General features: G+C 33.5%; 1 protein-coding gene across 4 annotated transcripts in view; it reads left to right on the forward strand.

The window, feature by feature from the left end:
• Positions 1 to 27027, forward strand: part of NCAM2 (neural cell adhesion molecule 2) — a 544869-nt gene that overhangs the window by 316268 nt on the left and 201574 nt on the right. For all 4 annotated transcript variants that reach the window (XM_057300937.2, XM_008972557.5, XM_034947985.3 and 1 more), the window contains exons 6-8: positions 12288 to 12405; positions 23397 to 23557; positions 26277 to 26422. In XM_057300937.2, coding sequence (XP_057156920.1) covers positions 12288 to 12405; positions 23397 to 23557; positions 26277 to 26422 — 425 coding nt within the window. The remainder of the gene's footprint in view (positions 1 to 12287; positions 12406 to 23396; positions 23558 to 26276; positions 26423 to 27027) is intronic.

Raw genomic sequence — 27027 nt, forward strand, 5'->3', positions numbered from 1 at the left:
TTCACTTCTTTACCTATATATCAATGTTAGGTCTAAATTTTTTGGCAGGTGTTTTTCATCATGATAAGGAAGTCTTCCTTTATTCATAGTTTGCTCAGAGATTTTATCATGAGTGGATGAGGAATTTTGTTGTTTTTTTGTTTTAGCATCAACTCATGTTATTAAATGATTTTTTCTTTAAACTGTTAAGTTGTATAAATTAATTGAGTATTTATTAATATGCTTAATATAGTTAATATAATTTAATAATACTCAATTAATATACTTAATATAATTTAATTATCTTCAATTAATTTATCCACCTAACAGTTTAAAGAACAATTATTTAATAATATTAGGTTCAGAGGTTTCTGAAGCTCTATTCATTAATGTCATATAATTAAATTATATTAATACTCAATTAATCTATCCAACCTAACACTTTAAAGAAACTGTTTGCTGATAACAGTATTGTGTCAGCCTTATATTCACAGGAAAAAGAAAAAAAAACGTAATGTTGATATATTTCTATTTACAGCTAGATTTTTTTTCCAATTTTTTTATAAAAGCACCTATTTTCATGAAATATTGGTATGTAGGTTTATTTTCTTGTACCATATATGACTTGTTAAATTATCAGCATAATGCTGTGTTCATAAAAATGGGTTGAAAAACATTCCCTCCTCTTATATTTTCTGAAAGAGATTTTACAGAAATGCTATTGTTTCTTCTTTAAATATTTTTTAAATTCAACAGATAAACTGAGTCTGAACGTTTCCTTTCAGGAGACTTTTGATTTATCTTTAAATAAATGTATTTTTTATATTTCTTTAATAATTATAGGATTGTTTTTGTTATATATTTTATTTTGAGTAACTTTGTGGTTTCTGATTTTCAAGGAAGTGGTTCGTATTTTCAACATTGATAAGTTTGTGTGCATAACGTTATCTGGATTTTTAAAAATATTTTTATTAGCTGTACAATCTGTGCTGATATCTCTTCTTTCAATCCTGATATTGGAAATATGTGTCACCTCTCCTTTTTTCATCCTGAGTCTTGCTGGAGGTTTAATCATTGTATTCTTATTCCAAATAAACTTCATTTAAAAAAATTTTCTCTATTTTGTTCTGTTTTCAATTTCATTATTGTCCTTTTATTTTATATTGTTTTCTTCCTCCTGCTTAATTTTTGCTTATTTTGCTCTTGTTTATCTAGTTTATTAGGCTATCCCAAAGAGTAATTGTGAATTTGTTCCAATTTTTTTTTGTCTGTCAGATTTTGCTTTATATATTTTGAAGCACTTTTTCAAGTTGAATGCACATGTAGGATTGTCATATTTTCCTGCTTAATTGGCCTTTTTATCATTATGTAATATTCTCTTTTACATCTTTTAATTTCATTTGTTCTGAAACCTACATTTTCTGATATTGACATAGCCACTGCAGCTTTCTTTTGATTAGCATTTGAATGGCATATTTTTCTATTGTTTTTATTTTATTCTAGTTTTATCATTACATTTCAAGTGATTTCTTATAGACAGCATATAGTTAGGTTATATTTTATTCATTATGCCAGTTTCTGTGTTTTTATTCATGAAATTAAGCCATTTACACTTCATTCAGATTTACACATCATTCATTTAAAATGTTATTTTAGTCTGTTCTTTTTGTCTTTCATTCTTCTATTTTCCCTGCTCTAAATTCTTGATTATTGAACATTATTTAGAATTGTATTTTACTGTATATATAATGTTTCTGGCTATATCTGTTTTCACAATTTGTGGGGAGGGGGTGTTGCTGTTGTAATTCAATGTCCCTATTTAAGTTAGAATCAATGTTTACCATTTCGATTTGAATGTAGAAAGTATAGCATCATATAGGTCCCTACATCTTCTCTTTGTATCATACTTTTCCTGTGTATTATACCTCCATTCATTGAAAATTCCATCAGAGAATTGGTTTTATTCTTTCAACCATCAAATTACTTTAAATAACTTAAAAAGTGAATAGTGTGACATATTTCTCAGATATTTACCATTTGTAACTCACGTTTTATTTCTGGAGTTTGATGTTTCCTTTGATTTAATTTCTTTTCTCTTTTAGAAGGCGCCTTGAGCAATTCTTTAGTATCAGGTCTGCTGGTAGGAATTGTAATAGTTTTCCTTTACTTTCATGTCTGAAGGGTATTTTGTTGAACATAGACCTTGCTTTGACGGGTCTGTTCTTTCAGAACTTTACAAATTTTGTTTCATTTCCTTTTGGCCTTAATGATTTCTGGTCAAAAAATTCAGTCATGTGAATCATTGTTCTCCCATAACTATTGCATATTTTGGTGTTTGTATATTTTTGGTTTTTAGAAGTTTGATTATGATGTGCCTCAACATGAACTGTTTTGGGTTTATCTTGGGTTTGATGCTGTTGGCCTATTTGATAAGTTTTCAGATGTCAGATGCATTGATACATATACATATGTACACATATATACCTACATTATTTTGTCCTGGTCCTCTTTCTCTTTTCCTTCTTGGATTTCATGACATTTTGGTAGTGTCTAAGAAGTTCCTGAAGTCTATTCACTTTTTCCTTTAATATGTTTCCTTTTGTTTTCAAAATTGGATAACTTCCATTTGTAATTCTTTATGTTTGATAACTCTTTCTCTGTCAATCCATTCAGCACATCCATGAATTTTGTTGTTGTTGTTGTTGTTGTTAACATAAGTAGAAGGCTAATATTTATTTTGGGTTTTAAAAATATATCGTATGTCTTTGGAGAGACTTTCTATATTTCCATTTATTTCACCTAATTATTTAGAACATGTTTTAAACAGTTGCTTTAAAATAGCTTTTAGATAATCCAACATGTGTCAGCATGCCATTGGCATTTCCAATGACATGATTTTCCTAGTTCTTAACAGGTAAAACAATAGATTATATTTAGGACTTTGAATATTACATAATCAGACTCTGGATCTTATTTCAGTATTATGGAAAATGCTCACTTTTTTGTTGTTTTTGTAGGCAATCAGTTTGTTTAGATCAGACAACAAATTCTGGCCATCTTTCTTGGTTTTATATTCAGACGCCATTTTCATTACCTTTCAGTGATTGTCAGATCTGTCCTGCATGTGTACCAATGGCCATTCCAGGACCCATATGGAGGTTTACCTTTTAGTTAAATTCACAAAATCTTGGCAATGTTTAGAATCCGATTCAATAAGCACAGGTCAGGACAGAGCTCAAGATTTCCTAAAGAACTTGCTGTGGATGCCTTCCTAAGGCCTTCCTACTCTATGATCTCTGACATACTTTCCTATTCCTTAGGTCACCACTTTTTAGTCCCCTGGCCAGAAAGCTGCGATCTTATTTATCACTCTCTGCCCCAACTATGGCCTTAGTCTGGTTCAACTGATGAGATTAATGAGGAGGATAAAAGCAATGGGAGATTTTGCTCTTAGGACTACAGTTTATCTGATTGAAGAAGAATGTCATCTCTCAGAGAATTGGGTGTTTGCAGCTTTCCTCTGTTGACATTGTCACTGCCAGATTTCCTTCCTGCTTCCTGAGTCTGAACTGGAAGGCTTCTCTTTCTTGGACATTTCTAGAGCAGTGTTGACGACAACTTCTGGGTTTTGTGATGCCTTCAATCCAGGCCATGGAATTCTGAAAAGAAAATTGTTATCTCACAGTTTGTCTGGTGATATTTTAAATTCTGTTATATTTCTTAATAGCAATATGTCTGCTGCGATTTACTTTTAAGGGTCTTCAAATAGATGACATACATATGCTATCCAAATATATTGGTCATATTAAGTGGGGAGATAGGACACTGCAAGATGTCTCGAATTAATCCAGAACTGGAATTCTGTGATTACTTTTAAACTTGTTGACATATATATGATCAGAGCCTTATTTAAACAATAAGGAATTAATATATATATATTAACAAAGTGATTTTCAGATGCTTACTTTTTTATTGATATTTAATTGATCACTTCAGTGTGACTTTGAACATTTAGCCCACACTTTAGGATTCTTACTGCCTTTTGAAAGCTGTGTATTTAAAGCCATACTTTTCTTAGTTAATGGGATAAAAAGTAAAAGATTTATAGGGGAGAAAAATGAAAGTAGTTCCAATTATTTCTTTCTGGCAGTTTATCAAAGGTGGAAATAATGCTGTTCTTACAAAATTTGTTATTTTATTTACTTTTTTTATTATTATACTTTAAGTTCTAGGGTACATGTGCACAACGTGTAGGTTTGTTACATATGTTTACATGTGCCATGTTGGTGTGCTGCACCCATTAACTTATTTTAAAAACATGCAATAATAACTTGCCAAAATTGAAACACCAGATCATATATTTATTTTTTGTATTATTAAGATATTACAGTAAAATGACCAGTTTTAAAAACCAAGATAACCCTTTCTCCAACATCTCCATCATCTTCCAATTTTATCTTTTATTCTTTTTTTTTTTTTTTTTTTTTTGAGACAGAGTCTCACTCTGTTGCCCATGTTGGAGTGCAATGGCGTGATCTCGGCTCACTACACCCCTACAACCTCTGCCTCCCAGGTTCAAGTGATTCTCCTGCCTCAGCCTCCCAAGTTGCTGGCATTACAGGTGCCTACCACCATGCTCAGCTAATTTTTGTACTTTTAGTAGAGACAGGGTTTCACCTTCTTGGCCAGGCTGGTCTCAAACTCCTGACCTCAGGCAATCTGCCTGCCTCAGCCTCCCAAAGTGCTGGGATTACAGGCGTTAGCCACCGCGCCCAGCCATATTTATTCTTGATATATAAATAAAACAAATATAGCCCCTGTATATTGGTCCTTGGACCATTAGCACATAAACCCCCCGGTGCCAAATTCAAAAATTTACACATCCGACTGTTTTAAATTACCCTGCATAAGCCTATTTTAAACATTTACAATCAGCCTGCTTTGGAAACCGCAAAACTGCACCTCACTTCTGCTAGCCATACACAAACTCCAAGGGCAATACAAGACACCAAGCCCACAGCTGCCCTTCTACCTTCTGAGAGAGTCTGAGAGACGCTGCTGTACTGCTGAGTGACATCACGTGGACACATTATCCCCCTCTCAGATTCTTCACTCTTCCAGGAGTTTCCTTCCCCTTCTCCCACTCTCTGAGTGGTGACTGGACATGGTGTCTTTAAACAGCCTCCTGCTATCAGGAACTTCCCATGTCAAGCAACTTGTATGAGTAGCACCTAAGTCAAACTCATTGTGTGTTAATGCCTCCTATCATCATAAGTTTTTCCTTGATGAGTCCTGAAATCTTCACACTTACTTATACTTTCCAACAGATTATTTTCTGCAGAATTTTGCAAAAATGAGTACTACCAACTCTAAAAATACATTCTGAAATCTTACACCTTTAGATTACTTTTAAATATACATCATGACTTTTATTATACATTATTTTTCTTATAAGTTTTATATGATTCTTAAAATTAATTAATTATTTTTTTTGAGATAGAGTCTTGCTCTGTTGCCCAGGCAGTGACACAATCACAGGTCACTACGACCTCGACTTCCCAGGCTCAAGCTATCCTCCCATCTCAGCCTCTTAAATAGCTGGGAGTACAGGCACACACCATCCTATCCTGCTAATTTTTTCTATTTTTTTGTAGCGACAGGGTCTCATTATGTTTCTCAGGCTCATCTCAATCTCCTGGGCTCAGGTGATTCTCCTGCCTCAGCCTCCCAGATCGCTGGGATTACAGGTGCGAGCCACCAGGCCTTGACTTCTTTTTAAACTTGAATTACCAACTTGTATTCTAGTCCGTTTTGTACCCCAGGTGGTCCCAAAACTTTTCTTTAATGTATAGGTTGACATAAAACAGGTGAATTCTCAGATCAGTTTCTGCAATCAGTCTTTCCTGATATATTTTAGAACCTGAGAAAAACTTTTGGATAAGGAGATAATTGAACTTTTTCTCCATTAGCACAATCCAATAGCTGACTTTCTCAAAAGAAAATCCATCTGCACACAGATACATGGTTGGAAAAGAGGTGACCCAAGAGAGTTTCTGAAAGGTGTTTGGGACCTCAAGGTTTCTTGAAATACTCTGAGGGCCTTCCATGTAGAATATTGTTAACTGTAGAATGTACGCTGAAAGAATATAAAAATTGCCATGTTTAGTGGTGAAATTAACTTTCAAGAATTAAAGGAACATTCAAGCTTGCATTTATTTATTTATGTATTTATTGACTTGAGAGATCTTCCATATTCACTATGGCCTTTTATTTAATTATTATCTCATACTGTGGAAAGACTTCTTTTGACAAAAATAAAGTCACAGTAATGTTTTACCTCCTTTCAACTGTAACTTTTCACTTAGATTTTATTTAATAAGCCCTTTAGATTGGTGGTAAAATGTTGTAGACATCTAGTGATGGATTAGCTTTAGTAAATTGTATTTAAAAATCTATTAAATTTTTTATTTTTATGTTTTTTAATTTGTTCATTTATACTTCTCTGATTATAAAAATAATCCAATGTTAGTATAGAAAATTGTATAATGTCTACTGAGGACAATTCAAAAGAGCTGATTATATTCTTAAATCAACATATTAAATATTCATTTACCACTTTACCTATGAATTTCAATTATGGTTAATTAAATATAGAATTTATTATGTAAACAAATGCTGTAATAAATATGTATCTGGTCATATTTGGCCAGGTGACTTATACTTGCCCAATAGTGTATCCACAGGGTTTGGAATACTGATCAGTTTGAGTAAAAGTGAAGACTTATTTATATATTGACATAAATATGTCTCTTACATGTAATGTCAGCTTGATAAAAGAAACAGAATACAGAAACAGGCATATTTTTAAAAGAAAGAAAAAATATTGAAATATTAATCAATATTTGCATAAATAAATGCATATGCTGGCCAGGCTCTGTGAGACACTCCTGAGGCAGGAGTACTGCTTGAGCCCAAGAGTTGGAGACTGCAGTGAGAGGCTATGATCACACCACTGCATGTCAGCTTGGGTGACAGAGGGAGACACTGTATCAAAAAGAAAAAAAAAAAATGCAAGCACAGTCAGCTCTTCATATTCGTGGTCTTACACTGGTGTTTTCAACCAATTTGGATGGAAAATATTTTTTAAAATAGCTATAAAATTAACAATACAAAAATGAAAACATACAAATAAAGAACAATATAGTATAACAACTATCTGAGGGAGTTCCTAGAATCAATCCTCTGTGAATATGAGTTAACAACTGTAATTAATAAAAATAACTAACCAAGGCCGGTGCAGTGGCTCACGCCTGTAATCCCAGCACTTTGGGAGGCCAACACAGGTGGATCACGAGGTCAAGAGTTTGAGACCAGCCTGGCCAACATGGTGAAACCCCATCTCTACTAAAAACACAAAAATTAGCTGGGCATGATGGCGCGTGCCTGTAGTCCCAGCTGCTCAGGAGGCTGAGGCAGGAGAATCACTTGAACCCAGGAGGCAGAGGTTGCAGTGAGCTGAGATCATACCACTGCACTCCAGCCTGTCCGACAGAGTGAGACTCCATAAGAACAAAAAATAAACAATAATAACTAACCAGGAAAATGAAAAGGTCAATAATTTTAGTTGCCTCTTATTTTATTTTATTTTTTATCTTGTACATATGATCTACGCAAAAAGCCAATTTAAAAGAAACATAATAATCAGGTTCCTTTGGCAAATAATTAGAAAATGGAGAAAAGCGTAATTATGAAAATGCAACAAAGCATCAGTTAACAATTTTTCATTGTTTTTGTACTTGCTGTCTAAGGAAGGAAATACTTATTTGATTAAACTGCTGATTCCTCTTATATTAACTTTCACTAAGAATGTAATCGTAAATGCCAATGGAACCTTTTTTTGATTTCTCTTAAACCAACTTAATGAGCCAAATTTGATCCTCACTCTTCTACAGTCTGATGGTACTGTATAAAGCCTTTACTGTGTTGTTCAGATAGGTTTGATTTTAGAAGTCAGTACTCAATACCTTATGGCAGTTAGGTCACGGCTTTACTATATTCACAAATTAGGAACAACCATGTAGAAAATGCCCAAAATTTGCTATTCGTCAAATATGCATAGAAATGCTCTATTGATTAGATTTTGTAACAAGACGGATATACCAAATCAGTTGACACTGAAGATTGAAGACCACTCAGCTACATTTATTTAAAAAGAACTGTATGTACGTATTTAGTTTATAGTAATCAGGAAGATAGACTTTTTTTTCCAAACGAAATTATAAAATTATTGTTCCTTATGCCCATCATTTTATACTTTGCATTTTTAAATTTTGTATGCATTTTGAGTTCCAGAAAAGTATTCTCATTAAATAGCACTTTAAATTGATCACCCTCATAAATTCAGAATGGAGGACTATGACAATTAACCAGAAGCAATATTAATGAAAATTGAGAGCTGTTAGATCATATTACAGCATTTGCAGCAGTAGGGAAGAGCAAAACATACAAATTTTTAAAAAAAGAAAACAGATGGATTTCATTGATGCCTGATATGACTATATGAAAGTAACAATTTCATGATCAAAATCATGATGAATGCATTCTCCATAATTGAGATGTCTTATTGTATATTGAGAGGCTATATAATATTAAAATACTAGTCATTCTTTACCTCATATAAGCAATTAAGTATTTGAAAAATTGTCAAAGATGTAAATTGTAAAATGAGGGTACTTCATTTGTTATCAAAGGAAGGTTCTTAAAATTAACTGAAAACATGTAATTTCTTACTATCCATGAGTAATAAAAATAGCTTTGCAAATGTGGCTTCCCAGGTGTTTCACTTTTCTAACTTCATATAATAAAATGCAATGGAAAGAGATGTGTTAATGAAATTATGGGAAGACCCAAAGAAATAAACTAATTTGCTTTTCATACAGACTGAGAATATAAATAGAGAATGTTAGAACTATCAAATAACTTTGGTGTTAATCTGCTCTATCTATTCTCTTGGCCAGGAACCAAGATCACTTCTGTGACTTTCTAATGGACACACAGCCCTAAATGTAAAATCATTTTTCTGATGATTAGTGATAACAAGCATTTTTTCATATGTTTGCTGGTCGCTTTTATGTTTTCTTTTGAGAAATGTCTGTTCATGTCATTTTCCCATTTTTAATTGGATTATTATTTTTTTCTTGTTGACTTGTTTAAGTTCCTTATAGATTCCGGATATTCAACCTTTATCAGAGGCATAGATTGCAAACATTTTCTCCCATTCTGTAGGCTGTCTGTTCATTCTGTTGATAATTGGTTTTGCTGTGCAAAAGCTGTTTAGTTTAATTAGGTCCCACTCGTCAATTTTTGTATTTATTGCAATTGCTTTTGAGGACTTAGCCATAAATTCTTTGCCAAAGCCAGTGTCGAGAAGTGTATGTCCTAAGTTTTTTTTATATATACTTTTTTATAGTTTGAGGCATTACATTTAACCCTTTAATCCATCTTAAGTTAATCTTTGTATATGATGAAAGATAGTGGTCCAGTTGAATTCTTTTGCATATGGCTCGCCATTTATCCCAGCACCACTTACCGAATAAGGAGTCAACATTTTGTTAACTTTGTCAAAGTTCAGATGGGTATAGGTGTGCAGCTTTCATCCTCAGAGAAATGTAAATCAAAACCACAATGAGATACCATCTCACACCAGTCAGAATGAATATTATTTAAAAAGTCAAAAAATAACAGGTGCCGTCAAGACTTCAGAGAAAAAGGAATGCTTATACACTGTTGATGAGAATGTAAATAGTTCAACCATCGTGGAAAGTAATTTTGAGATTTTGCAAAGAACTTAAGCAGAACTGCCATTTGAGCCAACAATCCCATTACTGGGTAAATACCAAAAGGAAAATAAATTGTAACAGACACATGCACTTGTACGATTATCACAGTGCTATTCACAATAGCAAGGACATGGAGTCAACCTTGGTACCCATCAACGGTGGACTGGATAAATAAAATGCAGTACCTATACACCATGGACTACTACACTGCAAAAAACAAACAAACAAACATGAAATCATGTCCTTTGCTGCAACATGGATGCAACTGTAGGCCGTAATCCTAAGCAAATTCACACAGGAACAGGAACAGAAAACCAAATACTGCATATCCTCACATTGAATACCCATGGACATAAAGATGGCAGCAATAGACACTGAGGACTACTAGAGAAGGGAAAGAGGGAGGTGGGATGGTCTGAAAAACTACCTATTGGGTATCATGCTAACTATCTGGATGACAGAACCACCTTTACCCCAAACCTCAGAATCATGCAATATACCCAGTTAACAAACCTGTCCATATGTCCCCTGAATCCAAAAAAAGAAAACGTAAAAAGAAGTAAAGAGAAAAAAAGGGTTGTGAGTCTTAAGATTAGCAGTCCTCTGCTAGGTGAAAAATCTATGTGTGCATTTATTTGTTGCTTTATATTTAAAACAGAATTGGAATTGAATTACAAATGAGTATACTTCCTGGCTGTGCTTGAGTGGAGTTAGTTTTCCTTGGCTCAAATAAATTTGAAGGAATTAGTGGGTGCCGGTTAATCTGAACCAAACAAGCTGTGACATGAATAGGCATTTCATGGTTGATATCATCTTTATCTTCTGAGAAATATTTGAGGGTTGAGGAAAGACTTAGAAGACTCAGAAAACATATGAAATTGCTGAATGCCATTATTCATAAAAGGTAAATCAGTCTGTCAAATTAGTGGTATCTCTGTTGCCTAAGCAACCGGTCAGGAGAATTATAACTTGAAGGTAGTCCACCACGTCCATGTTAGTGGGAGTTAATAGAACTACTTCACTATACATCCCCATGTTTCTTCCAGCTAAAGAAAAAATAGAAACTTTCCAGGAAGCGTTGACTACTTAACACATACAGAATACAAATCCATGAAAGAATTCATTTCATTGTAATTCTCTAAGGAATGAAAAACCTTTACTGTAATAAAAAGAGTAATACTGCTCTTGCAACTAATGTATAAATAATGATAGGTAAAACATGCATTTTGTTTAAAATGTTATTTTCCATAATTACAGAGGAAGAAAAACAGGGTACAGATAGTCAAATGACAATGTACTTAAAATTCAGAGTTAATATCTGAAAAAGTTCTATCTTTTGTAATACTAGTAATTATTATGTTACTTTAGAGACAACATGTCAGATTATGTTTCTTGTATCTAAATTCATAAAGGCAGAAACTTGATTTATTGTGTTTAATTACTAAGTTACATACCAGTTCTTATCTCTACCATCAATGGAGGTAATGTGGCATCAACGCTGACCTGAATGCTATTATAGAGATATTTGAGTATAATCACACTTGTAAATGCCTGTCTGGTATTGTTTAGTATATGTAAAAAATATTAATATACTTAATTTTAGGAATATTACTTTATGATATTCAGCTTAAAATTATGAAAGTGTGCATTGAGTCACAATTTATCCTCTACTTTGAAATTTAGCTTCTATTGTGGATGCTAGTGATTTGTTTATTGCAAACAGTGCATTTCAGTAACAGTTTCAACATGTTCCAAATGTGCAGCATATACAGTTTTTGCAATGTAATTAGTTAGAAATTGGAGATGCTTAATTTTAAAATCGAACAGTTCATGAAAATCTATTTCCATTCTCTGTATGGCTTATGCAGTTTCTCTTCATAAAATGTTCTATAGCTGCTTGAAGAAATTAAGTGTAGTTAATCAGAAAGAACATTATGGTTTGACACCTAATTTGAAAGCCCTGTTTTGAAGCAGTGATATATTGCTTATGGCATTACACAGACCAATGAGAAGCCAAATAGGAAATCCACTTATGCTCAAAGTAGATCTCCATATTGATGTAAGTTAGGGTGGTATTGTCTTTTTCTGAGACATAATTCCTAAAAGTATATATGTTTGCTAAAATATGTACTTTATTGTTTAATAGATTTAGTAGTGAAATAGCTTTACAATGAATTGATATAATTATTGCACATTAGAACACAGATCATTGATGGACATTTGGACATATGTAACAAACCTGTACGTTGTGCACATGTACCCTAGAACTTAAAGTATAATAAAAATAAAATAAAAAAGAACGCAGAGCAGTGATAAAGTTATTTTACTGTGAAACCAAATCAGTTTCATTAATATAAATGGAGATGTGAAGGATGACATTTGAAAGCTTAAAATGTAGCAAAAATTCTCTAAATGATGGTAGTGAAGGTGTTTTGGTCTCTATTTATTCTGTATTCATCTCTCCTTCAGTGCCGCCAGCAATCTCAATGCCTCAGAAATCTTTTAATGCCACAGCAGAGAGAGGAGAAGAAATGACATTTTCCTGCAGGGCCTCAGGCTCTCCAGAACCCGCCATCTCCTGGTTCAGGTAGGTTATGCACCCCCCTCCCTCTGGCTTGTGTCCATTATCAGGCTTATGGAACAGTATTGGGATCTTAATCATTTTGGTAAAAAGCAAACCATTGCATTTTAGTTTCATTAAAAAAAAATCCTGGTGCTATCTTTGGGGCGTACGGTGGTTAGATTAAACTGCTAAAGAGATCAACAGTGTGACCCCGCTCTAGTATTCTGAGTCAAAGGCTGTACCCATTATACTTATTCTGTCTGTAAAAGCAGACTTTTGGAAAAATGGGACCAGGAGCACCTGTGACTTATTCAAACATTTTATTATCATTACAATTTATCTTGAAATTGATATTCTAGTGTTATTGACACCACTGTCGTATGTATACAATATCATTTTATTAGAATATAATTGTGTATATTTGTATTATACACAAAATGTTGTATTATAGAAAAAAACTGATTTATAGCATTAAAATTCAATGAATTTAATGTGTAATTTTTAAAAATTACCTCATCAAATGAGGAAATTCTGTATTCTAAATCTATAATTTGATAGTTTATTTTTTTAGAATTTTAAAATACTATTTGATTTTTATTAAGTTCAAGAATATTTTTTAAATATTCCATTCTTTTAGATTGTGTCTCAAACTACTAAATTGGAGACGATGAACTTTAAAACTGGACCATCTTGTAAATATGCATTAGTAATGCAGGTTGCTACAGAAGCATTAGCTACAAGTATTTACAGAATCACTTCATAAACCATATAGTGAAAAATTATTTAAAAAGATTAGTAAAATATACATCAGAAGTGCAAAAGTGTCCCTACTAAGTATTAGGTTGTTGTTTTAAAAGTTCTTTGAAGGACAACAATTGAAATCCCAAACTAACTTTTATTCTTTTTTGCTTGAGCATGTACTGATATTACCTTCAACTTTCAACCCTTTGTTTCTACTGCTTATCATTTTAATATAGGATGTAACAATAAATGAGATGTTTCTTCAAATATTATGTGTTTAGATGTTCTTTTCAGACACTAATTTTCTTGGGACAAACTGTTGGTATTTTTTAGTAGGATTACACCTTGAATATTAACAGATTCACCCCAGATAATCATCGTCTGTCTCAGTGACTGCTGATTTACTAATGTGGATCCTTAAAAGTCCATATCAGACCTAATTGTATCACAGAAAAGCTACTGAATCATTCATTCCAATGAAAAGATACTGTTCTACAATCTTTTTTCCTATGGTTTTGTATTTCCAAAGAGATATCTTTTTTCTTATTTGAACAGCATTTATTTAACAGATAAAGAAAGTAAAGGACAAAAATAATATGAGCAGGAAATTGAACAACAAACATGAGCTTGAGATACTCATGTTCCACTTTGTATGTAGTGGGAAAAACATCCTAAACTTCAAGCTTATGCCGATCTTAGCTAATGTAATTGATGATTCCACAAACCAATAGTGGGAATAGTAGCTGGTAGGAAAGTACAGGTGAATAAGCCTTGTTTTGAAATAATTTTCCAGTCATTTATTAAGGAATGCTATAAAATGTAAACTGTTCTGTGTAAAGGGGCTAGAAGTCTTCCTGCATTCAAGAGGAAGAAAGGAACATGTATCTTTATCCTGTGAATTCATCCTGACGTGCACTTCATCATTTCTGAGGCAGAAATACATGGAAACTGGGTGTGTGATTGTTACAGTGTTAGAACATATGTCCTTGAAAAATATGACACCAGGTTTAAGAAGAAAATCTCCTTTACTTCTGAGATTACTTGATCACAATGATTCCAAGTTTAATAGTAATTTCAGATTCCCCACCTATTTATGTTGATGTTAAGTTATGCAGATTCCTCATTAGTCGCATCTTTAGGATAATATTAGAACACTTACCATCAAGTCAGAATAGTAATTGTGAGACTAGATGCTTTTAGTTTGGTCAGTTTAGTTGTCTACAGCACAACCCTTTCAAATAACAGCTTACCAATTACTTCTCACCAGAATACCAAGATCCTCCAGCAGCTGGGAAGTGTTAGCTGGCTTGGTTTTTCAGAGAGACTTCTTTTCTGCGGAGATTTTTTTTTCTTAAAGTTTTACATTCCTTCAAAACTGTTTTCTTATATTTAATTAGAAATAGTATTATATAGACTAGTATAAATCAGATTCAAAGAATAATATAATGAGTAATTTAAATTTATATTTTTTCTTCTCCATATCTTCATATGGTATTAGTTTCATCCTTTGGATAGAATGAAATAACAATTTATTGAAAACCTAAATAATTGTTCTAGTCTCTGAATATAAAATATATACTGGGAGGATGAGAATGTGTGGTTGTAACATTAACGAAGGTAAAATTTGTGTTAGAGGGAAATTCTGACCTTTTATCTGTACATATAGACATGTCATGTTTGTGGAAAAGAAAAAAATCCTGAAAGTATCAGGAAATGTAGGGTAGCATCCCGAGAGAAATGTCCAGAGTGTTTCATAGAGATAATATTTCCAAGCGAGATAAGTGAAGTCAGTTGTACTAGTCAGCTTGGGCTGCCAAAACCAAATACCACCCACTGGGTAGTTCACACAATAGGAATTCCTTGATCTCTTGACTTCGTGATCCGCCTGCCTTTGCCTCCCAAAGTGCTGGGATTACAGGCGCGAGCAACCACCAACATGGTGAAACCCCATGCATGGTGGTACGCGCCTGTAGTCCTAGCTACTCTGGAGGCTGAAGCAGGAGAATAGCTTGAACCCGGGAGACAGAGGTTGCAGTGAGCCGAGTTCGCGCCACTACACTCCAGCCAGGCAACAGAGCAAGACTCTGTCTCAAAAAAAAAAAAATTCTTTTCCCATATTTCTGGACACTAGATGTTTAAGATCAAGATACCAGCAGGGTGGCCTTCCCTCTGTGTACAAACTCATGGAGAGAGAGAGTTCTGGTTATCTTCCTCCTCTTTCAGGAACAGCAATCCTTTTTTGTTTGTTTTTAATAATTTCAACTTTTATCTTAGATTCGCAGGTTTGTTACATGAGTATAATTTATAGAAACCGAAAGTAGATAAGTGGTTGCCTGGGACTGGATATGAGAATAGAGATTAACTGTGAATGGGTATAAGAGATCTCTTGTGATGGTTGAACCACTCAATACAGTTACTAAAACTTCAGCCAACCAAACAAAAACCACCAGTTTTATGGGATTAAGGCCTCACTCTTATACTCTCATTTAAACTTAATGTCCTCCATGGAGGCCTTATTTTCAAATACAGTCATTCTGGGGGTTAGGACACCAACATGTGAATTTGAGGGTTGGGAAAACCCAATTTAGTTCATAACATCAATAAGATAATTAAAGACCATAATAGGGGAATTATAAAACATGTTCACAAAGAGAATCAAAAACACTTAGTGACATGTAAATCCAAGAGGGAGTAAAAGCAGTGACTCTAAAGGTTCCCTCCTTCATTTTCGTTAAAACGGTACTTCTATATTGAGAATACAATATGGATTTTTATTGTTAGCCCATTAATTTTGTAAATTTAATTTATTTTAAAATGTTCCATTTAAACCCCACTTAATCATGATACACAGGCATGCCCAGCATAATGACCTATCAATGACACGCCTCATATGTGATGGTGGTTCCATAAGATTATAGTGGAGCTGAAAATGTCCTATTGTCTATTGACATCGCAGCCATCATAAAATCATAGCTCAACATATTACTCATGAGTTGGTAGTTACACTGGTGTAAACAAACCAATATATAAAAGCATATACATATTTTATACACTACATAATACTTGATAAATATGTTACTGGTTTATATATTTACTGTACCATACTTTTAATCATTATTTTAGAGTGTACTCCTTCTACTTATAAAAGAGAGAAGTTAACTGTAAAACAGCCTCAGGCAGTTTCTTTAGATAATATTCCAGAAGAAAGGATTGTTATCCTAGCAGATGACAGCTCCATGCCTGTTATTGCCCCCGAAAGACCTTGTAGTGGGATGAGATGTGGAGGTGGAAGACATTGATATTGATGATCCTGACCCTGAGTCGGCCGAGGCTAATGTGGGTATCTTCCTTTAAAAAAAAAAAAAAATAGTGATAAAAACTTAAACAAGAAAAAATATATATCCTTATAAAATAAACAATAAAGAAAATATTTTGTACAGCTATACAATGTGTTTGTACTTTGAGCTGTTATTAAAAAAGAGTCAAAAGTTTAAAATTTTTAAGAGTATATAAAGTAAAAAAAGCTAAGGTGAATTTATTATTGAAGAAAGAAAATGTTTAGTGTCGCTTAAGTATACAGTGTTTATGAAGTCTAGAGTACTATACAGTAATGTCCCAGGCCTTCACAGTCACTCACCACTTACTCACTGAGTCACCCAGAAGAACTTCTAGTCCTGGAAGCTCCATTTACAACATATATATATGTCCTATATATATATAGCATTAATTTTTTTTTTTTTTTTTTTTTTTGAGATGGAGTCTCACTCTGTCACCCAGGCTGGAGTGCAGTGGTGCAATCTCGGCTCACTGCAACTTCTGCCTCCTGGGTTCAACTGATTCTCCTGCCTCAGCCTCCTGAGTAGCTGGGACTACAGGCATGTGCCACCATGCCCGGCTAATTTTTGTATTTTTAGTAGAGACGGGTTTCACCATGTTGGTGAGGCTGGTCTCACACTCCATGTGATTATCCCGCGTCCGCCTCCCAAAGTGCTAAGATTATAGGTGTGAGCCACCACGCCTAGCAAAAAACACTTTTATACCATATTTTTTACTGTACCTTTTCTATGTTTTGATATGTTTAGATATGCAGATATTTACGATTATGTTACAATCGCTTCCAACATTCAGTATAGTAACATGCCGTACAAGTTTGCAGCCTAGGAGAAATAGGCCATACCATATAGTTTAGGTGTGTAATAGGCTATATACCATCTTGGTTTGTGTTAAGTACACTCTATGATGTAAACAGAGCTACAAAATTGACTGGGAACATATTTTGTAGAACATACCCCTGTGGTTAGGCAATGCATGACTGCATTATCCTTTTTATGCATGGCTGGAATCAATGTGTCAATAATTTGTTAAGAATTTTTTATATTCATGGTTATGAGAAATATTGTTCCATCATTTTCTTGTTCTTGACTTTTTAGGGGTCAGGGCATTACTAGTGTCAGAGAATGAGTAGTGAAGTATTTCTTCCTCTTCTGTTTTCCAATATAACTTTTATGTAATGTTTATTATTTCTTAAATTTCTGGAAAAATTGCCAGTGAAACCATCCGTGTCATAATTTTTCTTAAGTTCACATTTAAGTACAAATTCAATAATATTTTTCATAGAAATAGGGCTATTCAGGTAATTTTCTTTAGTGAGCTTAGATGATTAACGCAATTCCAGGAATTTGTCCATTTCTTTTAAATGGTATTTACTGGCATTGTCATTCATAGTATCCCTTTGTTATACTTCAATTTGCATGTTTTCTGTAGTATTCTCCCCTCTCTCATCTTGATAACCTCATAACTGGTTATTTGTTCTACTGTCTTTTTTATCCTGATTATTCTAGATGTAGGTTTATGTACATACTAATGTCAGTGAATCTGCTTTTGGCTTCACTTATTTCTTTTTTGTTTCCTATTCTCTATTTCATTAATTTCTGGTTTTATTTTTATTATTATTTTCCTCCTGTTTACTTTGTCTTTAATTTTCTTTTCCATTTTTGATTGCTTAAGGTGGACTCATGTCATTGATTCTAATCATTTATTCTAATACAAGCATCTGTTTTTCCTCTCTAAATATGGCTGTAATTGCACCCTGCTAATTTTGATATGTCATATTTCCACTTTGGAGGGGTTTAAATTTTGTTTTTAATTCTCATGTTATTTTTAATACCATTCATTTAGAAGTATGCTGATTTGTTTCTAAGTATTTGGGTATATTTCATAAATATTACTGCTGTTGATTTTTAACTAAATTCTATACTTATCAGGAAATAGACTTTTTAATGGTTTCAATTTATTTAACTTCATTGAGTCTTAAATTAAAGTATGTGTATTCCACTATTATTGCGTGGAGAAATCCCTAATATTAAATAGATCAATTCCCTTGATAGTATTGTGGAAGTCTTCTATATTTTTTTGTAATGATTCTTCTCCAACTTTATTTTTAAATGTGTCTATTTTTATATTCAGTTCTCTCTGTTTTGCTTCATATTTTTTGAAGCTCTAGTATTATATGTTTAAACATTTATTCACGTAGATCAGTACTATGAAAATTATTATTTAAGGGCTTTAAGGATGGAAAAAAATGATACCATATAGAACTTTGTTTCAGTCTTCTTCTGTTTTTCATTTTACCATGTCTTCAAGTGAACTAAGTTACGTCACTGTGTCTTCAAGTTTACTAATATTTTCTACTGCAATATCTAATGTTTTTAATCCCATCAGAGTATTTCTCATCATTTTATTTTTCTTCTCTGAGAGTTTCAAGGAGATATTTTGTATGTCCTCCATGCCTCTCTTACCATTCTCATGTTTTACTTCCTTGAAAATATTGGAATATATTTCTAATAGTTGTTTTAATAGGCATCTACTCACCTACCCTCTGTATCATACCTATATTTTGTAACTGATTGATTTTTCTCCCTCTTGTTTTATTTATTTTTTGGAGACAGATTCTCGCTCTGCCACCTGGGCAGGAGTGCAGTGGCACTCACTGCAACCTCCAACTCTCGGGCTCAAGTGATCTTCCTGATTCAGCATCCCCAGTAGCTGGGACTATAGACATGCGCCACAATGCCCAATTAACTTTTTAATTACTATTTAGAGAATTGGTTTCAGTGTGTTGCCAGGGTTGAACTTCAAATCCTGGCTTCAAGAAATCCTCCTGCCTTGGCCTCCCAAAGTGCTGGGGATACAGGCGTGAGCCACTGTGCCTGGTGATTTTTCTCCTTCCTCTGGGTTGTATTTTCATGTTTATTTACTATCCTGGTTAGTGTGTATATATATATATATATATATATATATATATATATATATATATATATACTCTCTCTCTCTCTCTCTCTCTCTATATATATATATATATAGAGAGAGAGAGAGACAGAATCTCGCTCCGTCGCCCAGGCTGGAGAGTGCAGTGGTGCGATCTTGGCCCACTGCAACCTCTACCTCCCTAGTTCAGGCAATTCTCCTGCCTCAGCCTTCGAGTACCTGGGAACACAGGCACGTGCCACCACATGGTTAGTTTTTGTATTTTTAGTAGAGATGGGGTTTTGGTATGTTGGCCAGGCTGGTCTTGAACTCCTGACCTCTGGTGATCCATCTGTCTTGGCATCCCAAAGTGCTGGGATTGCAGGTGTGAGCCACCACACCTGGCCGTATCCTGGGAATTTTTATGTATTTATTTATTTTGAGACAAAGTCTAGCCCTGTCGTCCAGACTGGAGTGCTGTGGTGTGATCTTGGCTCACTGCAACCTCCACCTCCCAGATTCAAGTGATTCTCTTGCTTCAACCTCCCAAGTAGCTGCGACTACAGGCGCCCACCACCACGCCCAGCTAATTATTTTGTACTTTTTGTAGAAACCGGGTTTCACCATATTGGCCAGGCTGATCTGTAACTCCTGACCTTGTGATCTGCCCTGCCCGCCTCGGCCTCCCAAAGTGATAGGATTACAGGTGTGAGCCACCATGCCCAGCCAGGAATTTTTAATTGGGTTCCAGACATTCAGAATTTTGTGTTTTGGGGTGCTGAATATTTTTGTATTATTTTACTTTGTTTTATAGATGCAGTTAAGTGACTTGGAAAAAGTTTTATTTGAGGGAGAGCTTCCATTTAGGCTCTTTTAGGTGGATCCAAACCACCTTCAGTCTAGGGTTAATCTGGTTCCATTACTGATGCAATATTATTCTAAGGACGTGACTTAAGTCCTGTGTTTTAGGGTATCTTTTTACTCTGGATGGTTGAATTGCAGATTATTCCTGGTGCTGTGTGAGCTTCTGGAATTATTGTACTTTATATTTTCTAATGGTTCTTTCCCTCATCTGAGAAGGCCTTACTGGTGTACACTCACTGATCAATACTCAGTTAAAGATTTGTTGGGAACCCTCTGCAGATATCTATAGCTCTGTTGTCTGTGCAGCTGTCTTCTCTCACATTATCTAACCTGCACCTTCTGTCGCTTTGACCTCCCCCAACTGCACACTCTATCTTCCAACCCAGATACGTTGCCTGACTCTGTTCGTGTTCTCTGCCTCCCCCAGCTGCAGCCTGAAAACTCTCTTCAGGCAGTCAGCGATGGAGGTACTCATATGCCACTGTCATATGCAACCAGTTGGCTAATGTGTGAAAACTATTGTTTTATATGTATAGCCAGTGTTTTTGTTGTTTAAATTGGGAGCATATAGTTTATGTTAATACAATATTGTTCAAAATGAAATTATCATTCAATTCTTTAGTGTTTACATTAATTCTGTAATCCTGACCCCTACATTCTTGTACCTGAAAAAGGGGACGCTTAGAGAAGTGGTTTGAGTTTCAAAGAATGGGCTTAATGCATGTGTCAGAATGCCTTGGAGTGATTTTTTAGACGTTGACATTTCACAGACATGGATTGTGAATAGCAATAGGAGCATTTCTACCTGACTTTATTGGGAGGGAGTAATAAGGTATTTATTGGGAGGGAGTAATAAAGCATTGGTAATATTCCCTTATTTATGATGGCTTAATTATATTTCCTATTGAGCATTTAAAGTGAATGTAATCTCTACACACTTATGTTCTCTAAATATGTTCAAGTTTTGCCCCTCTACTTCAAAGGCCAAATCAAGGATTTTTATTTTCTCATGAAAATTCCCAGAGTAGTACAGCCATCTTCCTTGTCATATCTCCTGTTATAACAGATCACCTCCTGCTCAAAAAAGTTGTAAGTCCACTAATGGAATCTGCATTAACCTCTATTAATGCCAACCAAATTATGGGTTCCTCATGATGGGTGGCAACTAATTTGCTATACATCAAACATTTAGCACAATGTTTTATATGAAGTAAGGAGATAACCCTCTTTTTTAGAAAGAACATTGGAACTTAATTAACCTGCTGCTTTTATTAATGGGTGAGCCTGTCTTTTTATTTGTGAATTGAGGAGTAGAGATATACACATACTGTAGTTCTCTGATTTTGAATGAGTAAGCAGAGGGAAAATGCACATTTATGGGCTAATTGTGAGTGCTGAAACCTCTACCGTGCTATTATTATTATTATTAGGAAACAAATGAATAATTTTCATTGAAGATATTGAGAAATATATTGTATCCCTAATTATGATGAAAACCCTATCTACATATTAAATTCTAGACAAAAACTCTGAAATGTCATTTTTATACCTGTTGTAAAGATTGCATTAGTAATAATATCAAAAATATATATAAAAGATACTATATATGCATTTATTATTTTTTTTTTTTTCGGACACAGTCTCACTCTGTGGCCGAGGCTGGAGTGTAGTGGTGTGATCTCAGCTCCCTGCAACCTGCCTCAGCATCCCTTCGGAGTAGCTGGGATTACAGGCGCCTGCTACCACGCCAGGCTAGTCTTTGTATTTTTAGTAGAGATGGAGTTTCACTATGTTGGCCAGGCTGGTCTCAAACTCCTAACCTCAAGTGATCCACCCGCCTCTGCCTCCCAAGGTGCTGGGATTACAGGCATGACCCACCACACCCGACCCATTTGTTATTATTTTATGAATCCTAACTTTGCAATCTTCCACTCCTCTTAAGAAATGTTGTGTACTTCATGGTACATTTAGAGATGTCATGAGAAACTGGAACAATAAATTCTATTGAATATAGACATATAAAGATTATGTTCATATATGTGTTAGTGGTTTCTGGAAAGTAGAACCAGAATTCACTGGAAGGAACTGTTTAGTGTATCAGAGAAATGTTTGATTTTATTTTAGAAAATAGTTTTAATAATATTTATAGAGATTTTTTTTTAAATTTATAATTGTATGGACAAGCAAATGTCTCCATCCCAATGGACAAATTCCAGAACTTTCCATTAGTGGTTTTAAAATCAATTCAGTCATGCAAAATACTATTATAAGAAAAATACAGGAGGGGATGCAAAGAAGAGAAAAGAGGAAAAAAAGATGAATAAAATGAAAGGAGAATACACAATATAAAACGATTTCACAAATACCGAGGGAAATCATAGAAATAGTTCAGATTTTAATATATTGAAAATATTTCTTACTGTAGATTATAGTAAAAAATGTTTGAAAGCCATGGTTGGTTTTAAAGGACAACTTAGACTAGAATGGAGCAGAATGAGATGTATTTCAGTAGAGAAAAAAAAACCTTAAAAATATTGATAATTATTTGGGACTAAGAGGAAACAGAAAAACAATTTATTTTCCTCATTAAAGAATAAAATTATCACATTCAAAATAGTTTCTAAATTAATTCTGTTTTCATGTAATTCTCTCATCTTACTATTTTATTGGCAGTACTTATATGCAATATACATTTATGATATATTTACATTGTATTTACTTTGAAGCTTCTGTGAAGAAATTTTCTACATAAATTATTTTAAATGTGTCCCAAGAGGGGAGTAAATAAATATATATAATAAATATGTATTGTCTCACCAACATTTAATTGTGTATGGTATTAAAAACAGCAAACAAAATGTTTTTTTTGCCAATAATCAAAGTACAAATTGAACTGATATACTTTTTACCTGGTAACTATTAAGATTTTGACATAGTTCAAATGTTATTCTTGTGTCTACATTCAAAAAAATTTCAAGTATAATTTTATTGTTTATTCGTTAAGTTCTGAGGCTACTAAAAATATACTTTTGATTGGAATATAGCCCTGTCTTTCAATGATGATAGCCATATAGTCATCAATGCCTATAGATAAAAAAGTTGATTAAAATCTACTAAATTATAAAGCCAGATCTGTGAGGATGAACCTCTTTTTTCTTCTTTAGGAATGGCAAGCTCATTGAAGAAAATGAAAAGTACATATTGAAAGGGAGCAATACAGAACTCACTGTCAGGAACATAATCAATAGTGATGGTGGTCCTTATGTCTGCAGGGCCACAAATAAGGCAGGAGAAGATGAAAAGCAAGCTTTCCTCCAAGTCTTTGGTAAGTATTATAGCATAGTGGCTAAAACTGTTATGTCTATTGGAAGATCAGAGTGAAATTCTATTCTAATCATTTGAACTATTTAAACTTTCCATATTAAATCTGTTTCCTCTTCTCTGTAATATGTTTTTTAAATTTCAGCTACCAGATAGAATTTTTTGAAGAATAACATAAAATTACACATGCAAATTTTTGTAAGTCATTGGTATGTTTACAGAAGCTGGAAAAAATTAATTTAAATTACACCTAGTGGGGTTTGTCATCTGTGTCTGTAAGGGTGGATCTCTGTAAGTCTCTAAATGACACATGTTAGGATCAGTTTTACTTACAATATAGTTCAAAAGGGCACATTTTTAAGGCTACAATTTAAAAACATTGACATGTAACTATACTTAAATATTTGCTTTCATTTAACTAAATGAAAATATAAGATAAATATCTTCCATATTTACCAAGAGCCATATTATCTTATTTGGGTAACTTATAGAGCATATAAAACTAGTACTTTACAGAAATATAATGATGTAGCTTCAATTATGTTTACAAGAAGAAAGACAGTGATGACAGTGGGTGCTTCTAATAGAATTTTTCCCTTTAATTAGTGTAACACTAAAAAATATATGCCCTATTAACATTTAATATGTTTTCTCCAACTTTAAAAACACTGTTATTGAAATGCTTTCACAACAAAAAGGGGAAAAGGAAGGAAGGAGAAATCTGTTAGAATAAGAAGGACTGGGGCCTGTTGTGGGGTGGGGGGAGTGGGGAGGGATAGCATTTGGAGATATACCTAATGTTAAATGATGAGTTACTGGGTGCAGCACACCAACATGGCACATGTATACATATGTAACTAACCTGCACGTTGTGCACATGTACCATAAAAAAGTATAATAAAAAAAAAGAAGGGCCAGTGTTTGCAGTTGACAGGTGCAGAGTGCCCCTTACACTGACCATGAGATGAATGGTAATCCCTGCGTGGACACGCCCTCTGCAGACTGGCCCTGTAGTCACTGCTGGAAGCATTTTCTGAGCTAGAGAGATATTTATAAAGCTTATTTTCAAGTGGAGTGACAAGGAGAATAAACAGCTATACCAAAATGTATTAAAATAAAAAATACAATTTTAAAAGTAGAGATGTTTTGAGAATGAAATTGGATAAATCAGGAAGCATTGAATAAAGAGAAGTATTGTTTTGGATAGCATAGTGTTGGAAAGTTATTCAGCAGGATAATGTTTAGGTGATGTTCAGAATGATGATCTTCTAATGATCAGAAGTAGGCCAAGCTAAGAGCCTGGAGAAGATTGTTCACTTACAGGGAAAAGTAAATATACTTAACATTTTTAGAAATTATAGAAAGTCCCTAACTTGTTCTAGCAGTGTTCCCCACTTGAAAATATTTTTTCTATAAAACCTATAAAATTAAATAAGTATGATTCAGTATAAAAATAATCATATTAGAAATAGTATTGTGTGAGATTATTCCAAAGGATAGATGGTCTTAATCTGCCTCAGTGTACCCATCTGAAGTAGTATTTACATCGTTTTTATCAGAATTGCAGTGAAAAAGAAAAAAGATTTTTTACATTTCTGATATTTTCATCCTTTCAAGTAGAACATAATACATGAAAATTTTACATGTTATGTTATTGTTATAATCCCTTTTGTGTAGTAACATTCAACAAACTTTTGTTGCTCCTGACACAAAATTGTATGCATATTGTGGGAATATAACTAAATCTATTAAAGTTAATGAAATAAAGAGTGAATTGTTAAAAATTCTGTATGCTGTTTTTCTGATACCAAGAATGTTATTTTCTGAGCTTAAGAACAACTTATTTGTGTTTCTTTGTTAAATGTATTAAAATATATAAAAAGTAACTCACACTGAAATAATGAGTACTTGATTGTATCCATTTTATATCTAAACAAGCAAACATTTAGGAAATACAAATAACACAGATTTCAAAAAATAAAGCTCTCTGGAACTATGTAAGTTTATGGAGGGACATATTTTAATATTAAGATAATTAAAATTAGTAGACATAATGCTTTTCTTTTTATACAATTTATGATTAAAAATTAGTTACGTTGTCTAGTATATTGTTAAGTAAACTGAAGTCAAAATAAATCAAGTGGAATAATATATATAAGTAACGTAAATATATTTACTTAGTAAATGTTTCAAAATTTTATATGATTCTACTTGCTACATTTTCAGGATATATCATTTACTTCTTTGGTGAAATTGTTAAAGCTTAAGAGAGAATTAAACCAATTGTGTGTGCATGTGTCTGTATAAATATATTCATGTGTATGTATGTGTATATATACAGATATGTGCACACATATGCACCCATATGCATGTGCCTTTAAAGGAAGAAATTTTGATTTTGTGGCTTTAAGATAGGAAAATAAATCATGAGATGACTTTTAAATTGGCAGAATTTTGAAACAAATTATAATTTGGATGTTGGTTTCTAAGTCACCTCAAGTTATTTTGTATAATGATAACAGATGAGTTTTATTTCCTAAATTTTTTTTCCTGTGCTATTCAACTGTCCTGGCACGTCTGTAAGGCAAAGCAGGCCACTGTAATTCTACAAAGCTGATAATATCATACTATACTATAGTAGACTTAAATACCCATCATGACTTTTGTCTGAGAAGTAATATTTTCCTCCAATACCGGTTGAGTAATATATATATTCTTTACAGTACAGCCTCACATAATACAGCTTAAAAATGAAACTACATATGAGAATGGTCAAGTCACACTCGTATGTGATGCGGAAGGGGAGCCTATTCCAGAAATCACTTGGAAAAGAGCTGTGGATGGCTTCACGTTCACTGAAGGCGATAAGGTAACCACATCTCAATATGTAATGGTTTCCATTACCATGCAATTTCAGTATTTTCAATATCATTAAATCACAAATTAGTCTCCAATTTACCTAGTAACTTGTAGGATCAAATAAATGGTTTGATTTTTAAAAAGGTAACTAACACAATGTCGGCTTTACAACTTTCGTGGGAGGGGAAATGTCAATATGAAATATTTAAAGATGTTCTTTATTAAGTCACAAACGTTTAGGCTATTGGTATTACTAGCGTTGCTTAACTAGACTTTTGTTATACGTTGAATCTATAAAGTATGTTATTGCCATTTTAACCCCTGCTGTGTGAGTATCTGGCCTTTGCAAATTCACTGACCATGAGAAAAGTGCTAGGACAAATAATATTGCCGTTTTAAAAACAGGAATAAAGATTTACAAACCAGTATATTTGACTTTAAACCTCAGCAATTTCAGTTTCTTAAAGAAATGATTGTATATTTAGAAAACACTGTGGTGAGTGATGAGCGTTGGGATTGGTGAAGAAGATTTACTTCAAATTAATTTAATGTATTTTCTACTTAGACAGGTGTCAACAAACTACAGTCCATAGGGCAAATTTGACTTCCAGCCTG

The sequence above is a fragment of the Pan paniscus genome, chromosome 22 (genome assembly GCF_029289425.2).
Source record: "Pan paniscus chromosome 22, NHGRI_mPanPan1-v2.0_pri, whole genome shotgun sequence".
Classification (NCBI taxonomy): domain Eukaryota; kingdom Metazoa; phylum Chordata; class Mammalia; order Primates; family Hominidae; genus Pan; species Pan paniscus.